The following is a 26,623-nucleotide window of genomic DNA, read 5'->3' as shown; positions in this document are numbered from 1 at the left end:
GAGAGAGAGGGAGACACAGAATCGGAAACAGGCTCCAGGCTCCAAGCCATCAGCCCAGAGCCTGACGCGGGGCTCGAACTCACGGACCGCGAGATCGTGACCTGGCTGAAGTTGGACGCTTAACCGACTGCGCCACCCAGGCGCCCCTAAAAATGTCTTCATTCTTATAAGGAGGCAAGACCTTACAGTTGAAACACAGATATTTTAAGATATACCATAATAATTGGTACGGGTAATATTTGCTTTAGATGTTGGGGAAGAGTGTGATTAACCTGCAAGTTGAAATCAAAGAAAGTGTCATGCATTTCTGGAACCTTTTTAAAAAATCTTAGTTACACATAGTTGGAAAACATATCTTTATTTCATGACACATTCTCCAAATCAACCTCCCAAAACAAAACTAGATTCTTGGCAGTAACTTAGAGCTAACTTTGTGGGTCTCCTCCTTCTCTGTTTCCCAGAAAAAGGCATATATATATATGCCTTATATAAAGGGCATGTAATCTTTTGAGGCTGACTTTATGCACTCTATATTATACTGCTGAAATTCACCCATTGTTCTGTATGTGTATTATATTCCATCGTGTGATGGTACCATAGTTTTCACATCCTCCCTCCTGATGATGGAGTGTTGTAATGTTCAACTTTAGGGGATAATTTCAAACTGTTTTCCAAAGTGGTTGCCTCACTTCACTTTCTACCTGCAATGTAAACAAGATATTTTGGAGTAGTATTGTCTCTGACATTTAGTATTGTCAGATTTTAAGATTTTTGCCAGTTGAATGAGTTATCTCTTGGTAGTGTTCATTTGCATTTTTCTGATCTCTGATAATGAACATTTATTTATATATTTATTTTTTCTTTTCTTGAGAAATTCCTGTTCATATCCTTTGCCTATTGGATTATTTGTAGTTTTCTCATTGACTTGTAGGAGTTCTTTATATATTCTTGATAATAATCATTTTGGTTGTTTCCCGGTTTTTAAATCTGTTTTCAGGTATTTTTTTGATGAATAACAGTTCTTAATTTGAATATAATCATATTATATATTTTTAATAATCAATGTCTTTGTGTCTGGGTTAAGAAATATTTCCTTTCTAGACAAATATCATATGACTTCACTCATATAAGGACTTTAAGAGACAAAACAGATGAACATAAGGGAAGGGAAACAAAAATAATATAAAAACAGGGAGGGGGACAAAACATAAGAGACTCAAATGTGGAGAACAAACAGAGGGTTACTGGAGGAACTTTATTTTCATGTGGATAATCATTTTTTTCTACTTGCATTTTCTGAATAGTCCCTTCTTTCCTCATTATCTGACATATCACCTCTGTCATTTTCCAAAGCCCCATCTGTGCATTGGCTTGTTTCTGGGCTCTCTTTATATTCCATTTGTCAATATACCCATGCTTGTGCCAGTGCCACATTTTCGTGATTTCTGCTTCAGAAGTCCTGGTATCTGGTTATCAAGTTTCCCCTTCCTGCTTTTTTCCTTTAGAAGCTGTAGCAGGCACCTTCTAACCTGGCTTCCTGTACTCCGGTAATCACACCCTTGTGTAATTCCCTGTCCTTGAGTGTGGTCTGTGCTTATTGACTGGCTTGTAACAAATAAAATGAGACAGAAACAATGGGATGTTACTTCTAAGATGACATTACAAATGACCATGGCTTCTATCTTGGGCACTATGTCTCTCTTTCTTGTTCTGAGGGAAGCCAGCTATCCTGTGAACTGTCATTCAGAAAGGCTGAAAATAGAAGAGTAAAAAAATTATTGATAGAGTAAAATTCTTTTTAAAAAAATTTTTTTTAATGTTTATTTTTGAGAGAGAGAGAGTGTGAAATGGGGAGGGGCCGAGAGAGGGAGACACAAATTCAAAACAGACTTCAGCCTCTGAGCTGTTAGCATAGAGCCCATCGCAGGGATGGAATCCATGAACTGTGAGATCATGACCTTAAGTCAGACACTTAACCGTCTGAGCCACCCAGGCACCCATCATGGAGCAAGATTCTTGAGAGATGGGAAGGGATGGACTCAAGGAAATAGTTGAGATCAATATTGAGCTAAAGGAGGAGGATCCTAGCTTCTGAGCTTGTGAGTCAGGAAGAAAGGACAAATAAAAATATAGCTATATTTGGGTAGGTGTATTAAGCGTGGAAGACGGCATAGCACCTTAAATTCCAACATGAAGGACTTTGATAAATACCTGTTTTTTCTAGTTCACTATGATCGAGGTAAAAAGAGCACTGGACTAAAACCTTAAGACCTGGGTTCTGGTCTTGGCACTGACACTTAATATTTTGTTTGATGGTTGGTGACATACCTAATTTCTCTGGGTTTCAGTTTCTTTGTCCTTTATTGAGGGGTCTAGATTATCCATAGATAATATGTAAGATCCCTTCCAAATCAAAGCTATTATAATTGGTTACTTTTATTGTTATATTCCATAAAACCGTATTACACTAATTTTTAGATTTCTATTAGTATTTTTGTATGGCTTTGTATAATTCGTTATGAGAATTGTGTTTTGATATATCAGGCTATTCACACCCTTCTCTTAGAGGCCCTTTATTGTGAGATTTTTTTGTGTGTTTGGATCACAAATAGTTGATAGAGTTGACATCAAATTTGATCACTGATACTTTGTATTTTTCACTAGCATGATTTCCAAGCCTTTCTATATCTAAAAGACTTAATAATTCATTCCTTAAAACTCCCCCTCTGTGTCTTTTAGTTATTGCAACAAATACTATATTATCTAGTATTATTGTTATATTATTTGTTTGGACAAGGAACTACCATTTTTAATTAACCTGAACTTAATCCTAAAAAATAAAATCAGTAGTCTATTTGAATCAAAATGATTTCATAAGTCTAGAGGTACAAATTTGAGTCCTATTAATTTCTAGTTCTTGCCAACTGATGATTATTGATTTTCCAGCTTTATTGCATAAAGCTTGTTTTCTTCTTAAATAGAATTAGTTGAAAGGATAACTTAGTAAGCCATTTTTACACTCTTGCATTTAATAACTCAGAGGGCTTAAGTCTTTGTATATTGGTTTTTATATAAATATTCATAGTTATATTATGCAGTAGAATAATAATATAGAAAATAGCATAAATGAGGCTCAGCACCTATTAGATTTATTATGCCTTTTATGGCATAAAATTTTCTCAACTCAAAGTATGCAAATAACTTTTTAACAAATAAAGATTTGTGTGTGTGAATGAGAGAATGTGTGTTTGGTATGGTTCCTCGGTCTTTAGCAGGAATGATATTTTAGGTAGTAGGCATACTTTTATCTGTTTTTACTTCCATGAATGCTTTATATATAAAATGTTGTGTATCTAACAGTAATGCTGTAATTTCCGACATTTGTGGTTAATGTAGGAATTTTCCTTCATTAGTAACATAGAGGAGAAAATTGTTGGCTTTAAATCTTTGGCAGCCTCGCATAGGTAAGAAATTCATTGAGATCTGTCCAAAAAGTATTTGGGTAGGACCTTGTGAGGTCCTAAAATATAAAAATATATGTAAGAATATAAAATATAAAATATATGTCCTAAAATATAAAAATATATGTAAGAGAGCTAACAGCTCTTACTTTTCTCAATAATAAATCACTGTATTTATTTTTAAACATCATTATTTGTCATATAATATTGCTGAGGCTTTTTAGTCTTTACTTACCAAATATTTATTGAGTGTTATGTGTCAGGCAGTGATCTAAGTACTGGGGATACCATGTTAATCAATACAACTCCCTTTTTTGGTATAAGTGACACACAACATCATATTAGCTTTCAGAAGTACAATATAATGATTTGGTATTTGTATACATTGTGAAATGATCATCACAATAAGCCTAGTCAAGATCTGTCACCTTATGTAGTTTACAGAATTTGTTTTCTTGTAGTGAGAACTTTTGTGATCTACTCTCTTAGCCATTTTCAAATATGCAATATAGTATTATAAATTGTGGTTGCCGTGCTATACATTATATTCCCATAATTTATTTATTTTATCAGAACCCTGTACCTTTTGACTCCCTCAACCCATTTTGTCTACTGCCTACCCCCTGCCTCTGACAACCACCAATCTGTTCTCTGTATCTAGGGACTTTTTTTTTTTTTTAAGATTCCACATGTAAATGAGATCAGATGGTACTTAAGACATCTCCTTAAAAATAGTGTTCTAGAGCTAAATGTTGGTGTGGAAAATAAATTTTATTTCATTTTTTGGTAATTTTTGGATGGAATCTAATAAAAACAATTCTCCTTTGTTCTGAGATTTCATTAAATGTGTAATTTGGGACTGTCTCAACTTATTTTATTGTTAGGTAATTGAATAACAAGGATAATGGAGTACGAGTACGGAAAAGTACTTTATAGAAGGTTGTAGCAGGATCCAGAGGAAGGACAGGAAAAACCTCCTGAAGGTGGTAAGAGGCCATGTTTTAGCAGGACAACTACAAGTAATTAAGCATGATTGCCTGGCTGTATGCATGGTGTCTGGTTCAGAGTAGATGCTTAATAATGTTGGATAAGGTAGCTGATGAAGAAATGAGTAAATAGAACTCATGAGAAAATAGGGAAGTATGGGAAATGAGGCGGAAAAGGTTACCTAGATTATGAAAGCCATCACTGATTTCAATTTTTTGCCATCAAAGGTTGTACGGTAATGAAGAGCCTCATAAGTATATCTTTGTTGTCATGTATGAGAGTTTCTCTGGTGAAAGTCTAGAGGTAGAATGGCTGGGACTTCTAGCATTTACACCTTCCCTTTTACTGGTTGTTAGGAAATTGCTCCTGCATACGCTGTATGTCAGCCAACTTGACAATAAATAATATTAAAAAAAAATAAAGTTCAAAACTACAAAAAAAGGTTATTGGTTTATAGTCTCATAATATGTAAGTTTTCATGAGTAGGAGAAGACATTTACTGACACATAACTGACAGATTCATAGTATATGAATAACTTATGTGACTCCAGGAAAAACAAACCAACAAAAAACATGGACAGAAACAGACAAGTCACAGAAAAGGAACTCAAATGGCTCAACTCCATTTGTAGCCAGGGAAAGAGAAACCTAAAATGTGCTTATTGGAGGTTTGTCTTCACTATGCAGAAGCTTTTCAGACAGTGCACATTGTTACTGTTTGACAAAAAAGAAGGTATTAACTTATGGGGGAGTCTTTGAATAGGGCTACAGCTAGCTCAGAGAGTGCCTTTGAATTAGAGATACTCCTCCTGGACTGACAAAAGTCTCTTCACCAGGACTTAAGGCTTGGCAAGCAGCATAAGCCGGATTTCAGACCTGCTTGCATCAGGCATTCTTGTGCAAGGCACAATCTGTGCAGTGTACATGAGTCCCTGACCCTGAAGCATGTCTGTTGAGTCCTAGGTTCCACAAAGAACACTGTAAAACTTGCTGCCAGATGGATGGTGTCACTGAAGGGCTTTAAGCAGGGGGAGTGATACTCTAGATTATAACTTGTGGTTGTAAGAGTATTTTGCATTTGTAGACATTACAATATTTCAAAGTATATTCCTAGGTATACTCTCATTTCATCAGTATTAAAATTCTAAATAGTATATAGAGAACTTATTTTATCCCAATTTCACATATAAAAAGCTGAGGTTAAAAATGTATCTTTATTTATACTCTGCTGTTTCCAAAAGATAATGAAGGATTAAGTGAGTTGAACCAAGGTCTCATAGTAGGTAGCGAAGTCTCATAGCTATTAGAGTTCTTTCTATTTTATTGGTGTTTTTTTTATTGAAGTATAGTTAACATACAGTATTATGTTAGTATAACGTAGTGATTTGACAGTTACATACATTATAAGATGTTCACCACGGTAAGTGAGTGTAGTTGCCATGTGTCACCATACAAAGTGATATAATTATTGACTGTAGTCTCGATGTTACACTTTTCATCCTCATGGCTTATTTATTTTATTACTGGAAGTTTGTACCTCTTAATCCCTTTCACCTATTTTGCCTACCCTCCACCCATTTCTCTCTGGCAACCACCAGTTTGTTCTCTACTTATGAGTCTATTTCTGGGTTTATGTCTGTTTGTTGTTTTGTTTTTTAGATTCCACATTTAAGTGAATTCATGTGGTTTTTATCTTTTTCTGACTTGCTTCATTTAGCATAATATCTTCTGGGTTCATCCATGTTGTTGTGAATGCCAATATTTCATTCTTTTTTTTTTATGGCTGAGTAATGTTCCATCATTTATATTACATATATATGATGTATGTATACACACACACACACACACACCCACCCACATCTTTACCCATTCAGCTGTTGATGGACACTTGGGTTACCCCATATCTTGGCTATTGTAAATAATGCTGCAGTAAACCTAGGGGTGCATATATCTTTTTGAATTAGTATTTTCATTTTCTTTGGGTAAATACCCAGTAGTGGAATTACTGGGTCATATGGTATTTTTTTTTAAATTTTTTGAGGAACCTCCATACTGTCTTCCATACTGTTTGCACCAGTTTACATTCCCACCAACAGTGCACAAGTGTTCCCTTTCCTCCATATCCCCACCAACACGTTGTTTCTTGTCTTAAATCTTTATTGTAAAATAAAACCAGATACAGAAAACTGCACAATAAAAATGTATAGATTGAGTTATATAGCAAACATCTTGAATCCTTGTAACTACCATCAAGCAAAGAAATAGAACTCTTTTCAGCTATCCCCAAACCCCTTCCATGTGCTTTGTTCCAAGCATAACCCTCTCCTTCCCACAAAAGTAACTGTTATTCATAGTTTTATAGTAATAATTTCCTTGTGTTTTCCTGTAGTATAGTTGTGCCTTTTTTTAAGTCAGTCTTACTGAGGTAAATTTATATATTGTAAAAATCACTCATTTTAGGGAAATAGACCTTGAGTTTTTAATAAATGTATAGTCATGTAACCAATACACAATTCTCCCCAAACTTCCCTCATGTTCCTCTGTCATCAATCCCTATGGTTTTGTCTTTTCCAGAATGTCATATCAATGGAATCATAACCTTTGTGTCATGCTTCCGTCCCTTAGCATAATGCTTTGGAGATTCTTCCATGCTGTTGCCTAAAGTAGTGTGCCCTTTTTATTGCTGAGTAGTGTTCCATTATGTGGATGCACCACCATTTGTTTATCCAGGTGCCAGTTGTTGGACATTTGGATTGTTTCTAGTTTGGGGCTTTTATGGATGAAAACACTGTACATATTCTCATATAGGTCTTTGTGTAGACATATGCTTTCAGTTTTCTGGAGTAAACATTTAGGCATTGAAATGTTCATATGGTAAATATATTTTTAATTTTATGAGAAACTGCCAAACTATTTTCCAAAGTGACTGTGTTACTTTCTATACTCACCAGCAAAGTATAAAAGTTCCAGTTGGGTGATCATTTTGGATGATCAGTTTATTTAGTTTTAACCATTTGGATGATCAGTTTATTTAATTTTAGCCATTCAGTTAAGTAGTGATATCTCATTGTGACTTTAAATTTGTATTTCCCTAATGACTAACGATGCTGAGCATCTTTTCATGTACATATTTGCCACCCATACCTCTTCTTTGTCAAGTATCAGCTCAAATCTATTGCTTAAATTTTAAAGGTTGTATTGTGTTCTTCATAAATTGTAAGAGTTCTTTATGTGTTCTAGATGCAATTCTTTTATCAAATATTTTTTTGAAAATATTTTCTTTTAGTCTAGACTTTTATTAATTTCTTTAGAGGAACAGAGGTTTTAATTTTGATTGATGTTCAATTTAATCTTTTTATTTTCTTTTATAGTTTGTCATTTTTGGGTTCTGTGTAAGAAGTGTGTGCTTATTAACCCACAGTCATAAAATTTTCAATTATGTTTTCTTTTGAAATTTTACAGTTTTAGTTTTTACTTTTAGGTCCGTGGTTAATTTTGAGTTGAATTTTATATGTGGTGTGAGCTAAGAGTCAAGATTCTTTTTTTCTTTTTTTGTTTTTGCAAATGCATGTCCCGTTGTTCCAGTGTGATTTAATTACTGTGACACCTGTGTTGAAACTCAGTTGACTGTGTGTGTGCTTCTCTTTCTGGACTCTCTAGTCTGTGCTATGCTCTGTGTGTCTGTCCTTATGTCAGTGTCACACTGTCTTGATGACTGTAGCTTTATAGGAAGACTTGAAATCAGGTAGTGTAAGTCTTTCAACTTTGTTTTTTTTCAAAATTGTTTTTTTTTCTTTGCTATACTAGTCCTTTTATTTTCCATATAAAATTTAAAATCAACTTTATCTCTGCAAATAAATTTATAGAGTTCTTTGTGTCTCATGAATTTTGCCCATTAAATTTTTTTTGTCGTATCTTATAAATCTCCATTAATCTGCAGTAGAGATTGGCACACTTTTTCCATAAAGCTCTGGATAGCAAAGGCTGTTAGTTTCACAGGCTCTTTTGTCTCTGTCACAACTCATCAGCTCTGCCATGTTAGTGTGAAAGCAGCCATGGACAATACATAAACAAGTGGGTGTGGCCGTGTTCTTATATAACTTTATTTACAAAAACAGAAGTTCAGATTTGGCTCACAGACCAGTAGCTTACTAGCCCAAATGTATTGGTTCTGCCTCTATCCCTTTCTTTTCTTAGCAATTTTCCTGTTAAAGAATCTGGGCAGTTGGACCTGTGTACTTTCCCATAGTCTGGGTTTGCTAATTGCTCACTCATGGTGCATTGCAACATGTTTCCCTGTCCTCTGTGTTTGCTGCAAAGTGGCAGCTGCAACCAGAGGGTTTATAGATTTAATTTGATCACATTAGTAAGACTATAGCTGGTGGTCTGTTCTTTCATTGGTAGGCATATAATGTCTGGTTACGTCTCTGTGTGATCTTAGTAACTATCGATACTTAGTGCTTAGCTTTTGCTGGTGGTTTTAACCTTTGTTATTATAGTTGTTTTGACTCACTATTCCAGTTTGCTTTTGTTGGATTGCTGCATAGACACATAGTATTAGTATTATAGGCTTTGGTCCTGTATTGTTCCCAGGACTTCTTGATGCTGACTTCTCTCTTTGACTCTCACTTAGGAAAGCATGGTGGAATGTAAATGGATGAGAATGATGATTATTTAATTTTATATTGAATCATAACCTGCCAACTTTGGTACTTTATTGTTAGAAACAAATTACTTGTCACACACTGCACAATCAACCTGAGCACACCCAATTGTAAATCACTGTCCTAAACTACGCTGCTTAGCTGCTTGATTGATGGTATGCATGCATGCATGTGTGTGTATGTGTGCATGCTCTGTATCCCTCAAAAACATTAAATCACATTTTTATTACTAGGGAATCTGGGTAGTATACAAAGCATGAGAGCCAGAGGAGTTAGTAATTTGCTGGAGGTGTAAGCCCATGCTGTCTACAAATGACATATAGCATAGAAGGCATGATAAGCTGTCTCCTTTATTTACATCATAAATTTTGGAGTCTGTTGTTTGTAAAACTGGCCCAAAGTCTATCATTTACATAGGTAACAACAACTTCATTATAAAGCATTTCCCCAGTGATGATAATGAACAATCTTACTGTATCTCTTAAAATCACTTCAGTAGGTACCTTGTTCCCTAACCACTGAGTGCAGAGTAGCATGGGTATTTGCATAGCTTATTCTTTCCATTATTTATTGTTGGTGTGTATATATATTTACTGACACTTTAAAAGTTAACAGTTCTAGTCAATATCTGATGTTTTATCTGTGTGAATTTATAAGAATGCCTGAACAGTTTTTGTATCCATTTCCTAATTGTTTTCCCAGGCTTTGGACATGATTTAATTTACACAGTTTCTTGCAAGAGTGAATGTGTATTTGAGTGGAAGTGGGTAAATGCATTACTTTGAGCAAAAGTACACTTTGCGACCTGTAATTTCTGTAAAGCAGTTATATATGATATATGTCTATAGTTAAAACACTCTGATGTATATTTCAAGTCTCAGAAGGTCTTGTGTGTAATAGTCCCTTGTGAAAATATTGATTCAATACTAATTGCTGATCTCCAGTGGGGAAGTAGAATTGGTAAAGTGCCCGCATCCGACTATGTAGTGGGAAAATTATGCTGATGGAGTAGGAGGTTGTTTGTGTCTCTTTCAGGAAAGGACACATCTCCTTTTTCTCTCATCTAAAAATACCTCTTAAAGCTACTGTAGAATGATTTTTAGCTTACATTTTAAAATACTATATTAAGTTATATATTTGGATGGTATATGCAAATGGGAAGTACTCCACGTTATTTCTTACTAAAGTGAATCTAGGAATCCATGTAGCAAGATTGGTAAATGACAGCAAATGTTCTGAGTAGAGTTTCCACAGAGCAATGGTATAAAATCATATTAATGAATTCACTGAGGTCAAAGAGATCTGATGAATTTAAAGATGAGGTAACCAGAGGAATCCTAATGAAAGCCAGAGACCTTTTTCAGTGCTACGGTAGCAAATGAAGTCAAATAGTTTGATTAGCTTCTCTTTGGCCACTGATATTTGTTGAATGTTCCTAAATGGGAGAAGTATATTATAACAAAGTTAGGACAATGGTATGACAGGTTTCTGTAGTAGTATTATAGGTAGCTGTAAATGTGAAACTAGCTTTTCTTTTTTAAATGTTTATTTATTTTTGAGCAAGAGAGAGCACGAGAGAGGAGGGGCAGAGAGAGAGGGAGACACAGAATCCAAAACAGGCTCCAGGCTCTGAGCTGTCAGCACAGAGCCTGGCGCAGGGCTCGAACCCGTGAACTCTGGGATCATGACCTGAGCCAAAGTCAGACACTTAACCGACTAAACCCAGTGTGAAAGTGTGCCCCAGTGTGAAAATATCTTGATTAATTTACACCAGGACACATAGCAAATTATGAGGAAAAATTTTTTTTCAAGTTTTTTTTTTTTTTTTTTAAAGTAAGCTCTATATCCAGTGTGGGGCTTGAACTCACAACCCCACGTGCTCTACTGACTGAGCCAGCCAGGTGCCTGTTTTTTTGTTTTTGAACTATGAGTTTTCTTTTCTGAGAGAGCCTGTGTCATCTCCCAATTTCAATGTCAATTTAGTTTCTTAAGTAAAATATGAGAGATGTGCTGAAAACTGAAACCACAGTTGCCATATTTTATGCTTATCTGTGTTTATGGATATTACAAGTTTAAAAAAAAGCTGAGTGAAGTATTTTGTGCAATTATGAAAACCAAGGATAGTTAAGATACTGTTTTTTGAAACGATCTGTAGATTTCTTATATTACAAAGAATTGTAATTCCTTGCTTAGTAATATGAATTAATCATTCATCCTTTTGAAACCTGACTAAATTATAAACGGTCCTCTCCTCTTGGTCCAGAGGATAGTGGATAGCTCGTGTGAGGATAGATTTTCCAGCGGCCATTTCATCCCTCCACTCCCACAAATTAGTGGCATTTATTTTGATTTATGGTGATTGATAACCTCTCTAAAATGGGTACCGTCAGCCATTTTATCTGAGAGAAAATGTTTCTGAATGTTCTCTTTCTTAGTACCTTCCAATCTGAATATTACTCTAGAAACTTAGAAAAAGGTTCAACATTCCATATACCAAATTGGGCATCTGCTAGTTCAGCAGCTGTAAGGCTAACAGTCTAAGAACTGTAGTCATTTGGTTTCATTTCATCAACACTCTTCCGTCAAGATCCTTGATCCTGGTACAGTTAAGGGAATTTATGTGGTAAGAGAGGTGAAAACAATTCATTACACATAGAAATGAGTGTCGGAGCCAAAATTAGGATTCGTAGTCTGTGATTTTTTTTAAATTTGATGCTCAGCTTATTAAGCCCTATCAACCTGTTTAGTATAACATTATTTTCTTTTTAAAAATTTTTTTAAAAAATATCTTTATTTTTGAGAGAGAGAGAAAGAGAGAGAGAGAGATTGTGAGAGGGAGAGGGCAGAGAGAGAGAGGGAGACAGAATCAGAAACAGGCGCCAGGCTTGAGCTGTGAGCACAGAGCCCAATGCGGGGCTCGAACTCACGAGCCATGAGATCATGACCTGAGCCAAAGTCGGACCCTCAACCAGCTGAGCCACCCGGGGGCCCCTACATTGTTTTCAAAAGAATGCACTCACCTTTCTTCCAACATTGAATCAAAAAAGCTGCAGTTCTTTTTTCTTTCTTAGAATTAATACAGCTTTTAAATAATTCTGTTTAAAAACTATTGATAGTAATTTTCCCCTTTTAAAGAACATGATTACTTTAGAAATATTAGCTGTTTATGTGTTTTCACAGCAGTAACCCAGATAATAAAAATGGACCAAACATTTATCTTTAAATATGTTATGTCAGTGTTTTTATTGGGAGAAGAAAAAGAACCCATATTTTAAAACACTGAGATGTGTAGGGAAAAATTAATATTTTATTTATTGTTCTTATCCCAAAATAATGTACCTTTTAGTAAAAATGTTAAAAATGTATATAATTATAGTTTTATTTAACATTAAGTATAATGAACATAAATGTAATTATAGACTAGAGCAAAGTAGAAGCAGGTTTTGCCTTTAGAGGTACTTAAAAAGGCAGTATTTTCTAGGTTTTCTATTCATTTACCGGGTGCCTGTTATGTATTGGACATAAGGGGTACAAAATATCACAGACCTTGCCCTCATAATGCTCACAGTCTAGAGCTGAGACGGACAGGTGTTTATATCCAGTGTGAGAGATGTAATGAGAGGTGTGTACATGGCACTGAGGAAGACTGCAGAGGGAGAAGATCCAGCCTCGGCTGGTGGTGTGGGAGGTGGGGGAGTCTGAGAACGTTCTTGCAAGACCAGTTGTTTGAAATATGTGTAGGCGTGTCATGTGGAATGGGGATAGGAATGCAAGTTCCTGGCAGAAGTAACATCATGAGCCAGGTATTGAAGACCGAGAGCCTGAAAATTGCAAATGGTTTATTATGACAGAGTATTAGTAACGGCAGAAGGAGTACCTGTCTGCAACTGGTGAGAAAGCCCTAGAACAAGGGTGTGCGTGCGTGTGTATTTGTGTATGTGTGTGATGTGAGAGAGATGAGGGTTGGAAGAATGAGGAAGAAGTAGGGGGGAAGGAGAGACAGAATATGAGAAAAGTAACCACCCTCCAGGTAAGCACTAGTAGATCAAGGGAGGCAGCATGGAATCCAAAGACAAGAGAAAGTTAGAGCAGGGGTTTTGCCTCTTTGAGGCCTTTGAGAGACACAGGTATATCCTGACACAAAGGTGGGAAATTATTTGAATGAGAATATTAGGAATTGTAATGTTTGTTTCCATTCTCTCTAAAGACTCCAATTAAAATACACACATCTGAAGAGATAGGAAATGATCGGCTATTTAGTGCAGAGTGTAACTTGGGGATTTGAGGAGGTTAATAACTCTCCATCACTTGCCATTTCTTTGCCTCCTGTGCTGAACTTTTTCAGGTTTCTAGCCTCTACATGTTAAAATGCTCTAAGGCTTAGATCTCTGAGCTTTTCTCTTCCTCATACTCACTCCCTAGAAAACCTCATCTGGTTCCAGTTTTAAATATCATTGATATACTGAGGACCCCCAAATTTATGTCTCCAATTCAAACTCTCCATGTTTGACTGCCTTTTTGATATCACCACTGAGATCTAAAAGGTACCTCAAATAACATGTCCAGAAAGAACTCAATTTGTCACCTAGACTGGTCCTTCTGCAGTTTTCCCCAAGTCTGTCAATGGCAACTCTATTCATTCTGAAGCTCAGGCCAAAACCCTTGGAGCCATTCTCTGTATAGATAGACTTTAGTTTTGAGAATAATTTTAGATTTACAGAACAATTGAACAGATACTACAGAGGTTTCCCATATAAGCCCCAGCCCAACGCAGTGTTTATTAGTGTTATTTTTAACATCTTGCATTAGTGTGGTGCATTTGTTATAATTAATGAACCCATATTGATACATTATTTTAACTAAATCCCATGGTTTACATTAGGGTTTACTCTTTATTGAACACTTCTATTGATTTTGACACATTCATAATGCCATGTGTCCACCATTACATACAGACTAGTTTCACCACCCTAAAAATCCCCTATGTTCCATGTATTCATCCCTTGGACCCTACCCTGAACCCCTGGCAGCCCCTGAACTTTTAATTTCTCTCTGGTTTTGCCTTTCCCAGAATGCTGTATAGGTGAAATTACACAGTATGTAGCCTTTTCATATTGGCTTCTTTCACTTAGCAATATGCATCCTTGCCACCATGGCATTTTTTGTGTTTTGAGTTTTAGCTATGCTCATAGGTGCATAAGTAGTATCTTGTGTTTTTAAATTTGCAGTTTCCCAATGACATATGATGTTGAGCATCTTTCATATGTTCATGTGCCACCTGTGTATCTTTTTTGGTGAAATGCCTGTTTAGATCTTTTGCCCACTTTTTTTTATTTGGGCTGGTTGTTTTTCTTTTTGTTGAGTTTTAAGGGTTTATGTATTTTGGATATGAGTCCTTTTGTCAAACATGTGTTTTGCAAATATTTTCTCCCACCGTGTGGCTTGTTTTTTCATTTTTTTAATAGTGTCTTTTGCATAACAGAAGTTTTTAATTTTAACAGAGCCCAACTAAGTAATTTTTTCTTTTGTGGATCACACTTTTGGTGTTGTATCTAAAAACTCATCACTGGGGGCTCAGTTGGTGTGGGTGGTTCAGTTGGTTGAGTGTCTGACTCTTAATTTTGGCTCAGGTCATGATCTCATGGTTTGTGAGTTCAAGCCCCACTAATAGTGCAGAGCCTGCTTGGGATTCTGTTTCCCTCTCTCTCTGCCCCTCCCCTTCTTGCTCTCTATCTCTCTCTCAAAATAAATAAAAATAAACTTTAAAATAAAATTTAAAAAAACTCATTGCAAATTCCAAGGTCACTTAGATTCCCTCTTACATTGTCTTCTACAAGTTTTATGATTTAGTGTTCTACATTTAGATGTATGATCATCTTTGAGTTAATTTTGGTGAAAAGTGTAAGGAGCGTATCTAGATACGTTTTCTTTCTATGTTGATAGTCAATTGTTCCAGCACCATTTGTTGAAAAGACCATTCTTTCTCTATTGACTTGCTTTTGCTCCTTTGTCAAAGATCAGTTGTCTGGATTTTTGTGGGTCAGTTCTGGGCTCTTTATTCTAGTCCATTAACCTATTTGTCTATTCCTTCACCTATACCACATGGTCTTAATTTACTGTAGCTTTATAAGTCTTGAAGTTGGGTAAGTCAGTCCTCTCAGTTTGATCTTCTTCAGTCTTATGTTATTCTAGGTCTTTTGCCTTTCCATATAAACTTTAGAAACAGTTTGTCCATATCCACAAAATAATTTGTCAAAGCTTTGTTTGGGCTTGAGATCTGTAGCTCTGTTTGGGAAGAATTGGCATGTTAACAATATTGAGCCTTCCTGTCCAGGAACATAGACTGTCTCTCTATTTATTTAGATTTCCTTTGATTTCTCTCATCAGAGTTTTATAGTTTTCCTTATATAGATCCTGTACATATTTTTGTTAGGTTTATGCCTATTTTATGCAAGTATAAATGATGTTGTCTTTTTTATTTCAGATTATAGATGTTCATTGCTGGTATATAAGAAAGCACTCACTTGACTTTTCTATATTAACTTTGTATCCTGTAACCTTGCTATAATCTCTTACTAGTTTTAGTCCACCTAATTCTCATACCCCAAATTAATACGTCCACAAATTCTGGCAGTTCTGTCTTAAAAGTATATTCCAAATCTGTCATTTCTGCCCGTTCTTTTGCTACACTGTCATTACTCTGGTGGAATCTACTATCACCCGCTCTACAATTGCAGCCGATAAAGTAGTCCTCCTTTAGAACACTTACCACATTTATTGCTACTCAATATATTACATATTGGTAGTCTTTGATTGTTTCCTATGTTCCTTCCTCCACTAGAAAATAACATCCATGAAAGCAGGAACTTTGCTCTTTTTATTGCTGTTGCCCCAGTGTCTAGGTAGTACTTGGTCTTAATTATTTGTTGAATGCGTGAATGAATGAATGAACTCTCAGACTACTCAGTTCCTGCAGCAGAGACTTGCTAAGTAACATTATAAAGAACATAAAGATACGCTACAAGCAACCTTCCAAGAGTTTCCAAAGAAAATTAGAATGTCTGAAAAATCCATCCACTTGCAAGGTTTATCAGTTTCCCACACTTTATACTGTAACTATAATATGCATCTGCAAATAGAGAACACTCACAGGTCTGAAGAGGCACTCTGCCAGTGCTACGAATAGCTTCCTTACTTCTTAGTTAAATTCTTTTTCATTTATATCCTCATTGCGCACCAACCACCTTTCAACCCTTCTTTTTCCTTAGTGTCTTGAGGAAAGGACTTACATTAATGGTGGAGTAAAAGGTTACTAAAAATAATTGAGTTCCTTTTTTAGGATGTTTGAAAAGATGTTCTTAGTTATAAGATTTAATCCTAAAGTGCTACATACATCATTGAAGGATACTCCATTATTTCCCTGTAATCAAAAAATATTTCTTCTCTCCAAAAATATATACTTTATTACAAATGCATTTAATGACCATTATTTTATTTGAGGCCTGAAGTCTAATAACTGATAAAACAATTTCTGTCATTTGGTTTCCCGCATATCAAAATGTGTGTCCTCATACTGCCTCTGCTGGAAATCTGTTGCTGGAAACCCCCAATTCCAGCAGTGTCTTTCAACTGACACAGCATTTTTTCTCTTAGCCTCAAAAAAAAACAAAAAAAAGAGCTTGAAGTTTATTTTAGCAGAATGGCTTCCCACTGGGGTGAATGGCCACACAGGAACTTAATTATTCAGTAATCCAACCTTGGGACTTAAACTGCCTTAATTTTTTTTTTTTTTTTTAAACTAAGAAGACATTGGCATCATTCCCAAGGAAGTGGTCTGTTATCCTTGAAACTTTTCATCAAGGTCGAGCCTGTGAATGAATAAGGCTTCTTTGGTACCCTTGGGCACCAATTTAATTTTGTATTGTGTTTCAGAGTTGCATTATGATGTGTTGTTCCAGTAAGGAGGCAGATCAAGGAGTATGGCTTGATACAGTTACAGTATGTACCAGTTTGGCCATCTTGAAGAGGACAGGACACACTGCTTTCTGTGGATTGAAATTAATAATAATTTTAACCTGTTATACATTCTATTTTACAACATTTGAGCTAAAAAAAAAACGTTTTCAACTTGTTTGTCCTGCGTACAGATCTTCAGAGATCACTCAGTCTCTGTTAGGGAATTGTCACAGAAAAATGAATGCTAAGATTTACAGAAGGCATTTACATACCTTGGAGGAAGGGCAGTAGCCAGATAACGTTACCTATGTGTTTGCCTCAGACTTTTTCAAGTGAGCTTTTATGAAACTTCAGAATTACTCTGTGTCCAGTATGTTTAGCTCTTCTCTGAAGTTACAAGAAGGAAAACCTGTCATAAACCTCAGCTTCTGTTACTGCTGATCAACAACTGTGATTATTGCTTATTTCTTTCTTTAGGTTTTTCCTTTGAAATACAGTGAACTTGAGACCGGGAACTTCTTATTATGAATGCATAGGTTATGTTTTTCATATGTGGATTTCTATGAAATAAGAACTATAAATAATTTTCTTATCTAAATTATTTTAGATTTGTGTGATGACACATCTCCCCAATATATTTCCAAAGAACTGAGCTTTAAAAATTTTCACATCTAGGAAACTTTGTTCTGAGCTTTCTGAGTTCAGATTTCAGGCTGTAAACTTGTTAGAAGTCAAGTGAGATTATAGTATTTTAGTGCAGCTTCATTGTTCTCAGCATCTTTACAACTGTGTGTGATTTTTAAAGTAGAACTTTGGAACCTTTTGTTATATTGTTGCTGTTACATTGAGAGAATGCAGTCTGTTGACTTAAAGGCAAAGTAACATTTTTAGGAGTTTATCAGGGTCCCATAAAGGAGACAAACAATAAAGATCTCCAGTAGGGAAAAATGATAGGGTTGCTTTGATGGCGTTGCTTTAAACATTTGCTAAAAACAGACCAGAAGAGATCCTGAACAAGAATCTTTGTAAGACTTCCCTTCAATGCTTTTAGTTTTATTCTGTTACTACTGAGAAAACTCACTGGTAGTTTTCCCCCAACACACAAACAAGTAGGATAAACAGAGCTCTGAGATGGGAACTTCCATTTCATTTTTGACAGTGATTTCCCTCAACTCTGAAGACAAAACCCCTTTTACAACTCTGAGCTAATTTTCACATGTTAGGTTTCCCACATAGGTGTTTTGAGTAAATTTGAAAATGTTTTGCTGTTTATATTAAAGAACTCTGGAAACAAATATGAATGAGATGGAAATTTCTATCCTAAAGTTTAGTATATGGGCTAGAATTCGCAAACAGTTTGCCTTAGGAAAAAGCCACACGCATACATGCACGTGCACATGTACATGCACACACGTATATGTTTCTGATTCAAATGATACCATATCTTAAGAAATGGAAACTATGTAAAAATTGCCTTAATAGGTTGTTTTTTTCCCCCCTTCCATCTGTGTCCCATCCTTGTCATACTCTGCCAGTTAGGGATATTTAAAGAAAATTAATTTTTTTGGTTTGTATTTTAATTCCAGTTAGTTAACATATATTAGTTTCAGGTATAAATATAGTGATTTAACACTTCCATATATCTCCCAGTGCTCATCACAAGTGCACTCCTTACTCCCCGCCACCTATTTAACCCATCCCCCTACTCTCCTTCCCTCTCGTAACCACCAGTTTGTTCTCTATAGTTAAGAGTCTGTTTCTTGGTGGTTGTTTTTTTTTTTTCTCTCTCTCTCTTTTTATTTTCCTTTGCTCATTTGTTTTGTTTCTTAAATTCCCCAAATGAGTGGTATCATATGGTATTTGCCTTCTCTGACTTATTATACTCTCTAGCTCCATCCATGTATTGCAAATGGCAAGATTTCATTCTTTTTTATGGCTGAATATTATTTCACTGTATATATATATATATATATATATATATATATATATATATATATACACACACACACCAAATCATCTATTCATCAGTCAGTGGACACGTCAGCTGCTTCATATCTTGGCTATTATAAATAATGCTATGATAAACATAGTGGTGCATGTATCCTTTTAAGTTAGTGTCTTTGTATTCTTTGGGTAAACACCCAGTTGTATGATTGCTGGTTCATAAGATAGTTCTATTTTTAACTCTTTGAAGATCCTCCATACTATATTCTTCAGTGGCTGCGCCAGTTAGCATTCCCAACAGTGCAAGAGTGTTCTTTTTTCTCCACGTCCTTGCCAATACCTGTTGTTTCTTGTGTTGTTTCAAGGTACCCGCATGGTCTTGTTCTGGTGGAGGTCCTCTTCCTGTTTCAAAGCCAGCATCTTCTCACTGTGTCCTCACATGGTGAGGGGCAAGGGATCTTCGTGGGGTCTCTTTTACAAGGCACTAATTCCTTTATGAGGGCTCTACCCTCATGACTTGGCCTCCCAAAGGTCCCACCTCCTAATATCATCATCATTGGGGTTAGGATTTCAGCATAGGAAATTTGGGGACACATTTAGAATCTAGCAGTATAGAAGAAGTAGCTGAAACGTTTCCAAAATTGGTGAAGATCCCTTGCCCCTTGTTCCAGGACAAGACCATGCTGGTACCTTGATCTTGGGCTTTCTAGCCTCCAGAACTATGAGAAATAAATTTCTGTTGTTTATAAGCTACCTAATGTTGATACTTTGTTATAGCAGCTTGAATGGATTAAGGCATATGCCATTCTCTCTCCTTCTGTAATTCTGTTTACACATATGTTAGATTGATACTGTACCAAAGTCATCTCATGTATTTTTTTAATTCTTATTTCTCTTTGTACTTTAATTCAGTTTCTTGTGACCTGTTTTCAGCTTTACTAAATCCTTTAGTTAGCCGTATGTAGTCTACCACTAAGCCTAGTTGATACTTTGAAAAAACATATATATTTTAATTTTAGAATGTCTATTTTCTTCAGAATTTTCATTTTTCTACTTAAATTTTTTTATCTTACCCATTTTGTTGGTGTTTTTCCCTCAATAGTGTAACATTTTTATAATGGTTATTTTAAGAGCCTTTAGCTATTCATTCCAACCAACATCTGAGTTTTTCAACAACTTTAGTTTTCTGAAGGTCTTCTTATATTGACTTTTTGCTCTTGATTATTAGATACATTGTTTTTTTTTAATTAAAAAATTTTTTTAATGTTTATTTATTTTGGGGAGAGAGAGAGAGAGACAGTGCAAGCACAGGAGGGGCAAAGAGAGGGACACAGAATCAGAAGCAGGCTCCAGGCTCTGAGCCATCAGCACAGAGCCCGATGTGGAGCTCAAACTCACAAATCATGAGATCATGGCCTGAGCTGAAGTCGGACACTTAACTGACTGAGCCACCCAGGCACCCCTATTAGATACATTTTCTTGCTTCTTCACATAGCTTAGAATTGTTCACTGTGTCTGGACATTGTGTATAAATAAGAGACCCATGTTGTCTACTCCATGCCCCCAAGGAGCTCATCCTTTCCTCTATCTGGCAAGTGGAGTCAGGGCCTGATTTAGTCAATGTAGTCGGAAGTCAGGATTAGTCATGGCTGAGTTACAACTTTAGTTATCTCCATTCTCTTCTAGTTTCCGATGTCTTGAGAATGGAATCAGACCTCTCTCTTCCTGAGGCCTTTGTGATTGGAGCTTGCTTGCTATTTTCCAGTCCCTTCCCTAACTTCTCATGCTGTCCCCTAAATGCAGCATTAGTCCTATAAAGGAGAGTTGGTGAACTGGAGGGACTGGTGTCCCTGCAGACTTCAATCCACCATGCTAGGTCATGTGTGGCTCTTACAGGTATTGATGGCTTCTCTTGTCAAAGTGAAGTTGCTCGCCTGTGACTGGCTTCCTCGTCTAGCCACTGTGCCCACATTGCGCAATTGCCCTCAGGGATGGAAGTGGCTTATCTCATGTTCTCTACTTACCTGAGAAGGACTCAGTTATCATTAAAGTGTATTTCCTCTAAACTCTGTGTTCACATTTCTTTTATGCCTTTAAAGAAAAATGTGATATTTTTAAAAAATTCAGGTGTTTTTTCTTTGTTATGGTAGGAATGGCCGTTTTTGAGGTCTTCTACATTCTAATTAGAAGTAGAACCTCCTTGGGGCGCCTGGGTGGCTCAGTTGGTTAAGTGGCCGACTTCGGCTCAGGTCATGATCTCGCGGTCCATGAGTTCGAGCCCCGCTTCGGGCTCTGTGCTGACAGCTCAGAGCTCAGAGCCTGGAGCCTGTTTCAGAGTCTGTGTCTCCCTCTCTCTCTGGCCCTCCCCCGTTCATGCTCTGTCTCTCTCTGTCTCAAAAATAAATAAAACGTTAAAAAATTAAAAAAAAAAAAAAAAGAAGTAGAACCTCCTTCTGCTCTTCCTTTTGAATAAATAGTTTTGAAAAAAAGTACACTGCCCTGATGGTCATTTCCTACAATTCGTATTTTTAACCTTTTTCATAGTATACAGTAGGGGTCAGCAAATCTTTTCTGAAAGGGCCAAGTAGGAAATATTTAGGCTTTGTGGACAAAGTAGCAAAATCGTGGCTATTGTGTAGATACTTATATGACCATTTAAAATGTACCATTTAAAGACAGAGGTCATTCCTAGCTCATTGGCCATGAAGAAACAGATGACTATAGTTGGCCAAGTTCTGGTGTGGAGACAAGTGATAAAATAATTAGAATGTTTTGATGAATAAAAAGCAAGCAAATAGCAGATACTTTCAAGAAATTCTAGGGAGTTCTTTGATACACCATCTACCATGGTATCTACAGTAGTAAGTACCAAAAATGATCGTGATCTTTCAAGACCAGGTAAACTTTTATTTAGTACAATAGAATTGCATAGTAAACTTTAGAAAAGTATTTGTCAGAAATACATTTAGCCATATGAAATCTTTGTTCAAAGCTTCTTCATTCATTCATTCTGCCCAGATATTCTACTACAATATTGGGCATTGGGCTAATGTGTTTATCTTCAGCACTGAAAATGGGTACAGTCCAATGGAAAACAGACACTGAGAGGTATAAATACAAGGTAGCAATTACAGTAGTATAGGTTTGCACAAGGTGCGTCTGTAGGGTAAGATTCATGACTTTGCCTAGATGTTGGGGAAAGGTGACAGGGAAGACTTAAAAGAGAAGATGATGTTTTGCTAATTCCTGAAAAGGAATTAAGATTTTGCCAGGTAGACAGATTTTATATATCCAATAAATGTTGCCTGACAGTTATGCTTAACAACTGAAGTATTACCATATTGTTGACTTGACTCACTCAAGGTCGTTTTAGAAATGGCTTGACTCTGAGGAAAAAAAGTTAGAAACACATTCCCTCCTTATATCATTACATGCCTGTGAACACTTAAATGAGAGGTAGTAGGTAAGCAGCCTTTAGCAACTGTTTTCACAAACCACTTATCACTGGGTGACATAAAGTGATTAAGTGATATTTTAGCAAGAATAATTTAGTTCCAGCTTTCTAAAAGTTTATTGCTGTTTTTAAATCACTAAATTCTCCAGTCTCTATAATGTTTTTTTAAAAATTATAATTATTGTAGTAAGAATGCTTCAAAGCAGAGACTTTTCTTTTTAGATTGTTTATAGATTTAATAGCTAATAAGATGAGTGAAGAGTGACCATAAGAATTTTTACTTAGGGATGGGAAGTAGAACTTAAGGGGATAAATTACACTTTTGCTAAAGAACACAAGAGTATTGAGTTATTTATGTATTCACTTGTAGCATGTTAATATGCCAGTAAATCTTTTTCCAATTTCTGGAGAATTGGTTAGCTTAATGAAAAAAACAACTGATCATTTTTTATTTGCCTTTTTAAGAAAGCTCCTCTGGAGGATACATTTTACTGAATTATTGAACATAGGCTTTATTGAGTAGGTAATAAGGATTTTTAGTTTGTGGTAAACAAAAGCTAATAGCACTTTGAAGACGTAGATATTCGATTTGGTACATTATTTTCCATAGCAGACAAACTGAAATCCTTTATAAAATTGATGCTTGATATATAACCTTATAAGAAAAAAGTTTTATTCCTCTCTATATTTTTCTCTTAGCTTCTGTTAATATCAGAATACATATTGAGAACCATAAAAATATTTATATTCATATATAATAATTCCAATCCTTGGAAAGACCCAACAGAAACAACTAACCTCATAACCACATCTTTGCTAGTACCCTCCTCCCCCTAAAAGGCCTCAAAGAACTTTACAGAAATAGGGGAATGATTGGGTAAATTTTGAGTCCATAGATACTACATAGCCATTTAAAGGTAGAAATGATTAATACCATGTAGAAACTTGGAAATGTTTATTATAACCTTTTTTTTTTTTTTTTTTTTAAAAAGCAAACCTGAATACCACATTGTTCTGCCATACGATACCAAGTTGGAAAATTGGACAATGAATGCCCAGGATCCCTAGACAATGTAGACTCACTGAACACTGTTAGTACCCTATTCTGTAGGTTCCAGAATGCAGTAATTCTCTCATGTACGATGATCAGGAGAGACGGGTAAATACAAAAGGGACTGAAAGATGGCTTTCAGTAAATGGCTCTTAGTTGCAGGATTTTCTGTATGAGATGGCAACTTTAGATGTTTATATTTGAGCTTTCAGACATTTCCTGAGTCAGCACTGTGGATACAATGTTATTGACTCCCTCTTCCCCAAGATTTTACAGTGTTTGATCTTATTATTAATTGAGTGACTATGAATCCTAAATGTATTGTGGCTTTATTTTCAGGATAAGGGAGATCTTGAAGGCATCTCGAAAATTGCAAGGTGATCCAGATTTGCCAATGTCTTTTACTTTGGCCATAGTGGAGTCCGATTCCACAATAGTCTATTATAAACTTACTGATGGATTTATGCTGCCAGACCCTCAGGTCAGTTTTGAGGCAACTATCAGTAAACAGTGGGAAAAAAAAAGAAAGAAAATTATGACATGTTTTGAAGTGTGAATCAAGCTATTCAACTTCCTTTGCAATATGAAAATTCAAGGAAAAAATGACCTGATTTTCACACCTCAGAAAACTGGCTGTTTTGTTTAAAGTAATATGTTCCTAGGTTTCACAAAAATAATTAGATTTACTTCTTCTTTGGAGAATTTCATCATTTCCTAGAGTACTTTATAAAGTCACGATATTATTTGATAATTAACTAACGTGGAATATAAAGGCTTATAAAAGTTTCAGCCAAAAGAATACATCTTTAGAAAATGTTAAATGGGTTGGCATTTTGATAGGAATATTTTAATAAAGTAAATATGTTGTATATGGTTTCTTTATATATTTTGTTGGTGTAATTGGGATAATTACATTAAATATCTATCTGATTTTGCTTTTAAATTACCTTCCATACTGGGGAAAAGGTCCATCCTGATCTATCTTTTTTTTTTTTTTTTTTTTTTTTTTTTTTTTTTTTATTGCAGAATATTTCCCTTAGAAGATGACACCTATTCTTCCTGATGCTTACTTTGGGATTGGATTTGAGATCCGTCAACCTGATTCATCCTTTATCTCAGAGATAGTTAGGGTTGACTTAGTTGGTCCCATTCCATAAGTTTTTCTTTTTGAGGAATAAAGCTTTCCCAGATAGAAGAATTTTTTGTTGTTCCTAGGTATAGGATAGTTGCTCTAGAACTTTCTTATCTGGAGACAGTTTAATTATAGTTATATACAAATTTATGCTTAGGATGTGTTCAGAGGGGTAGAACACGTGTTTCTTCTGTCTCCCCCACTCATAGCTGCCTCACTGTTCATTGCCGCCACTGCTTACACATTGTTGAGACTGTCACCTTTTTCTTATTCAACGCACTTAGTGCCTTTTGGCCACTACAGCTAGCCTGGAATGGCATTTCATGGACACCTTGACATCTGGAGAGTTTGCTCAGTTTACTTTTAAATCCCCAAGTTTTCTTCCAGTTGGTTTTTATGTGGCAATTACTGTTGACTTTATACCAAAAGTAAAAATATGCTCATTCCAACCGTAAAAGTACATGTACATGTGGATTAATAGGGACCAGAGAAGTGCCACCTATGAAAGTACGGGGCCTTGCTTTCCATTCTTATTACCACTGCCATTATTGTATCCTGGCTAGAATGTTAGAGAGATGGTGAGGGACAGTGCCAGCCCTAGAAACATCTTTGTTAAGTAGACCCAGTTATTCCACTTTTGTTTAATACCTCCCAATTATGTTGCCTAGAGTATACAAAATTATATGCACAAAGATATTCTAAGCGGTATTAGTTGTAATAACCCAAATTGTAAACCACTTAAAAGTTTAAGGCAGCGGTCAGCAAACTTTTACTGTAAATGGCCAGAAGGGAAATATTTTAGGCTTTGCAAACCATATAGTCTCTCTTAAAACTTCTCAAATGTGCTCTTTGTAGTACGAAAATAACCATAGACAGTATGTAAGTAAGTGGGCATGGCTGTGTTCCAATAAAACTTTATTTACAAATGTAGAGCCATAGTTTGCCAACCTCTGGTATAGGGAAATAGTCATTAAACAGATACAGATAGCCAATGTACCCAATGAATGGTACGTTATGTACTCATTAAACATTAGTAATGAATATAATGAAAAACATGAGAAAATATATAATTAATGAAACAAGATATTGAAGTGTATGAATGGGTAGGACCATGGATGTAAATAACACACCAAGCATATAAAGAAAGGGTGACAAATTACTAACTGCACTTACAGTAGGGTGACAGAGCAATAAATGGATGACTTTGTCTTCTGTTTTTCTTGTATCACTTTTATAATAACAATGTTTTAAAATAAAATATCTTGAGATCAATATTAGCCATCTATCATTGCATAATAATAGTACCACAAACTTAGCAACTTAAAATAACACACATTTAATATCTCAAAGTTGGGTTCTTTGTGAGGCTGCATTCAGGCCAGTCTCATCTGAGGCTTGACTGGGCAAGGCTTCCTTGCCTTCCTCGTGTGGTTGTTAGCAGCTTTTGATTCCCTGTGGGCTGTTGGACTGATGGTCTCAGTCCCTAGTGGGCTGCTGGCAAGAGGCCACCCTCAGCTCTTTGCCACATGGGCCTTGCCAGCACAGCTGGTTGTTTTCCTCAAAGCCAGCAAGGGAGAAAGTCTCAGCAAGATGGATCTCATAATTTTACCATGTAATCAGTGTAATAATACAATAAATCCTGTCACGTTTGGCATGTTCTGATGGTGAGAAGCAAGTCACAGCTAACTACTCTAAAAGACAACAGGAGCAAGAATGTAAAAGTGGCAAAAAGGAGGAACGTTATAAAACAGTGTAAAGCATCATTCTTGGTCTGTAGTCATTCCTGACTACTTTCCTTTGGTGATATTTGAATTTCACTTTTATTCTTGATGGAAAGTCTTGACAACTCCTTCAGACTCCCTCTGCTTTCCCAGAAGGTCTGAAAATGCACCCGTTCAAAACAATGTGTGTTTCTGTGGCTCCAGTTGGCAATTTGTAGATCTAAGGATCCTAAGACAGTTTATGATCTATTCT

General features: G+C 35.8%; 1 protein-coding gene across 5 annotated transcripts in view; it reads left to right on the top strand.

Moving 5' to 3' along the window:
• TSEN15 (tRNA splicing endonuclease subunit 15) overlaps positions 1–26,623 on the top strand; it is a 72,575-nt gene that overhangs the window by 16,031 nt on the left and 29,921 nt on the right. For 2 of the 5 annotated variants that reach the window (XM_058701031.1, XM_058701036.1), the window contains exons 4-5: positions 23,857–23,998; positions 24,544–25,921. The exons of 1 other annotated variant lie outside the window; for it this stretch is intronic. In XM_058701031.1, coding sequence (XP_058557014.1) covers positions 23,857–23,998; positions 24,544–24,564 — 163 coding nt within the window. In that variant the 3' untranslated portion in view covers positions 24,565–25,921. Of the gene's footprint in view, positions 1–23,856; positions 23,999–24,543; positions 25,922–26,623 lie in introns of those variants that run through there. 2 more of the 5 variants (XM_058701033.1, XM_058701035.1) reach the window with 2 other exon arrangements.

The sequence above is a fragment of the Neofelis nebulosa genome, chromosome 15, assembly GCF_028018385.1.
Source record: "Neofelis nebulosa isolate mNeoNeb1 chromosome 15, mNeoNeb1.pri, whole genome shotgun sequence".
Lineage (NCBI taxonomy): Eukaryota > Metazoa > Chordata > Mammalia > Carnivora > Felidae > Neofelis > Neofelis nebulosa.
This window is presented reverse-complemented; position numbering and strand designations above follow the sequence as displayed.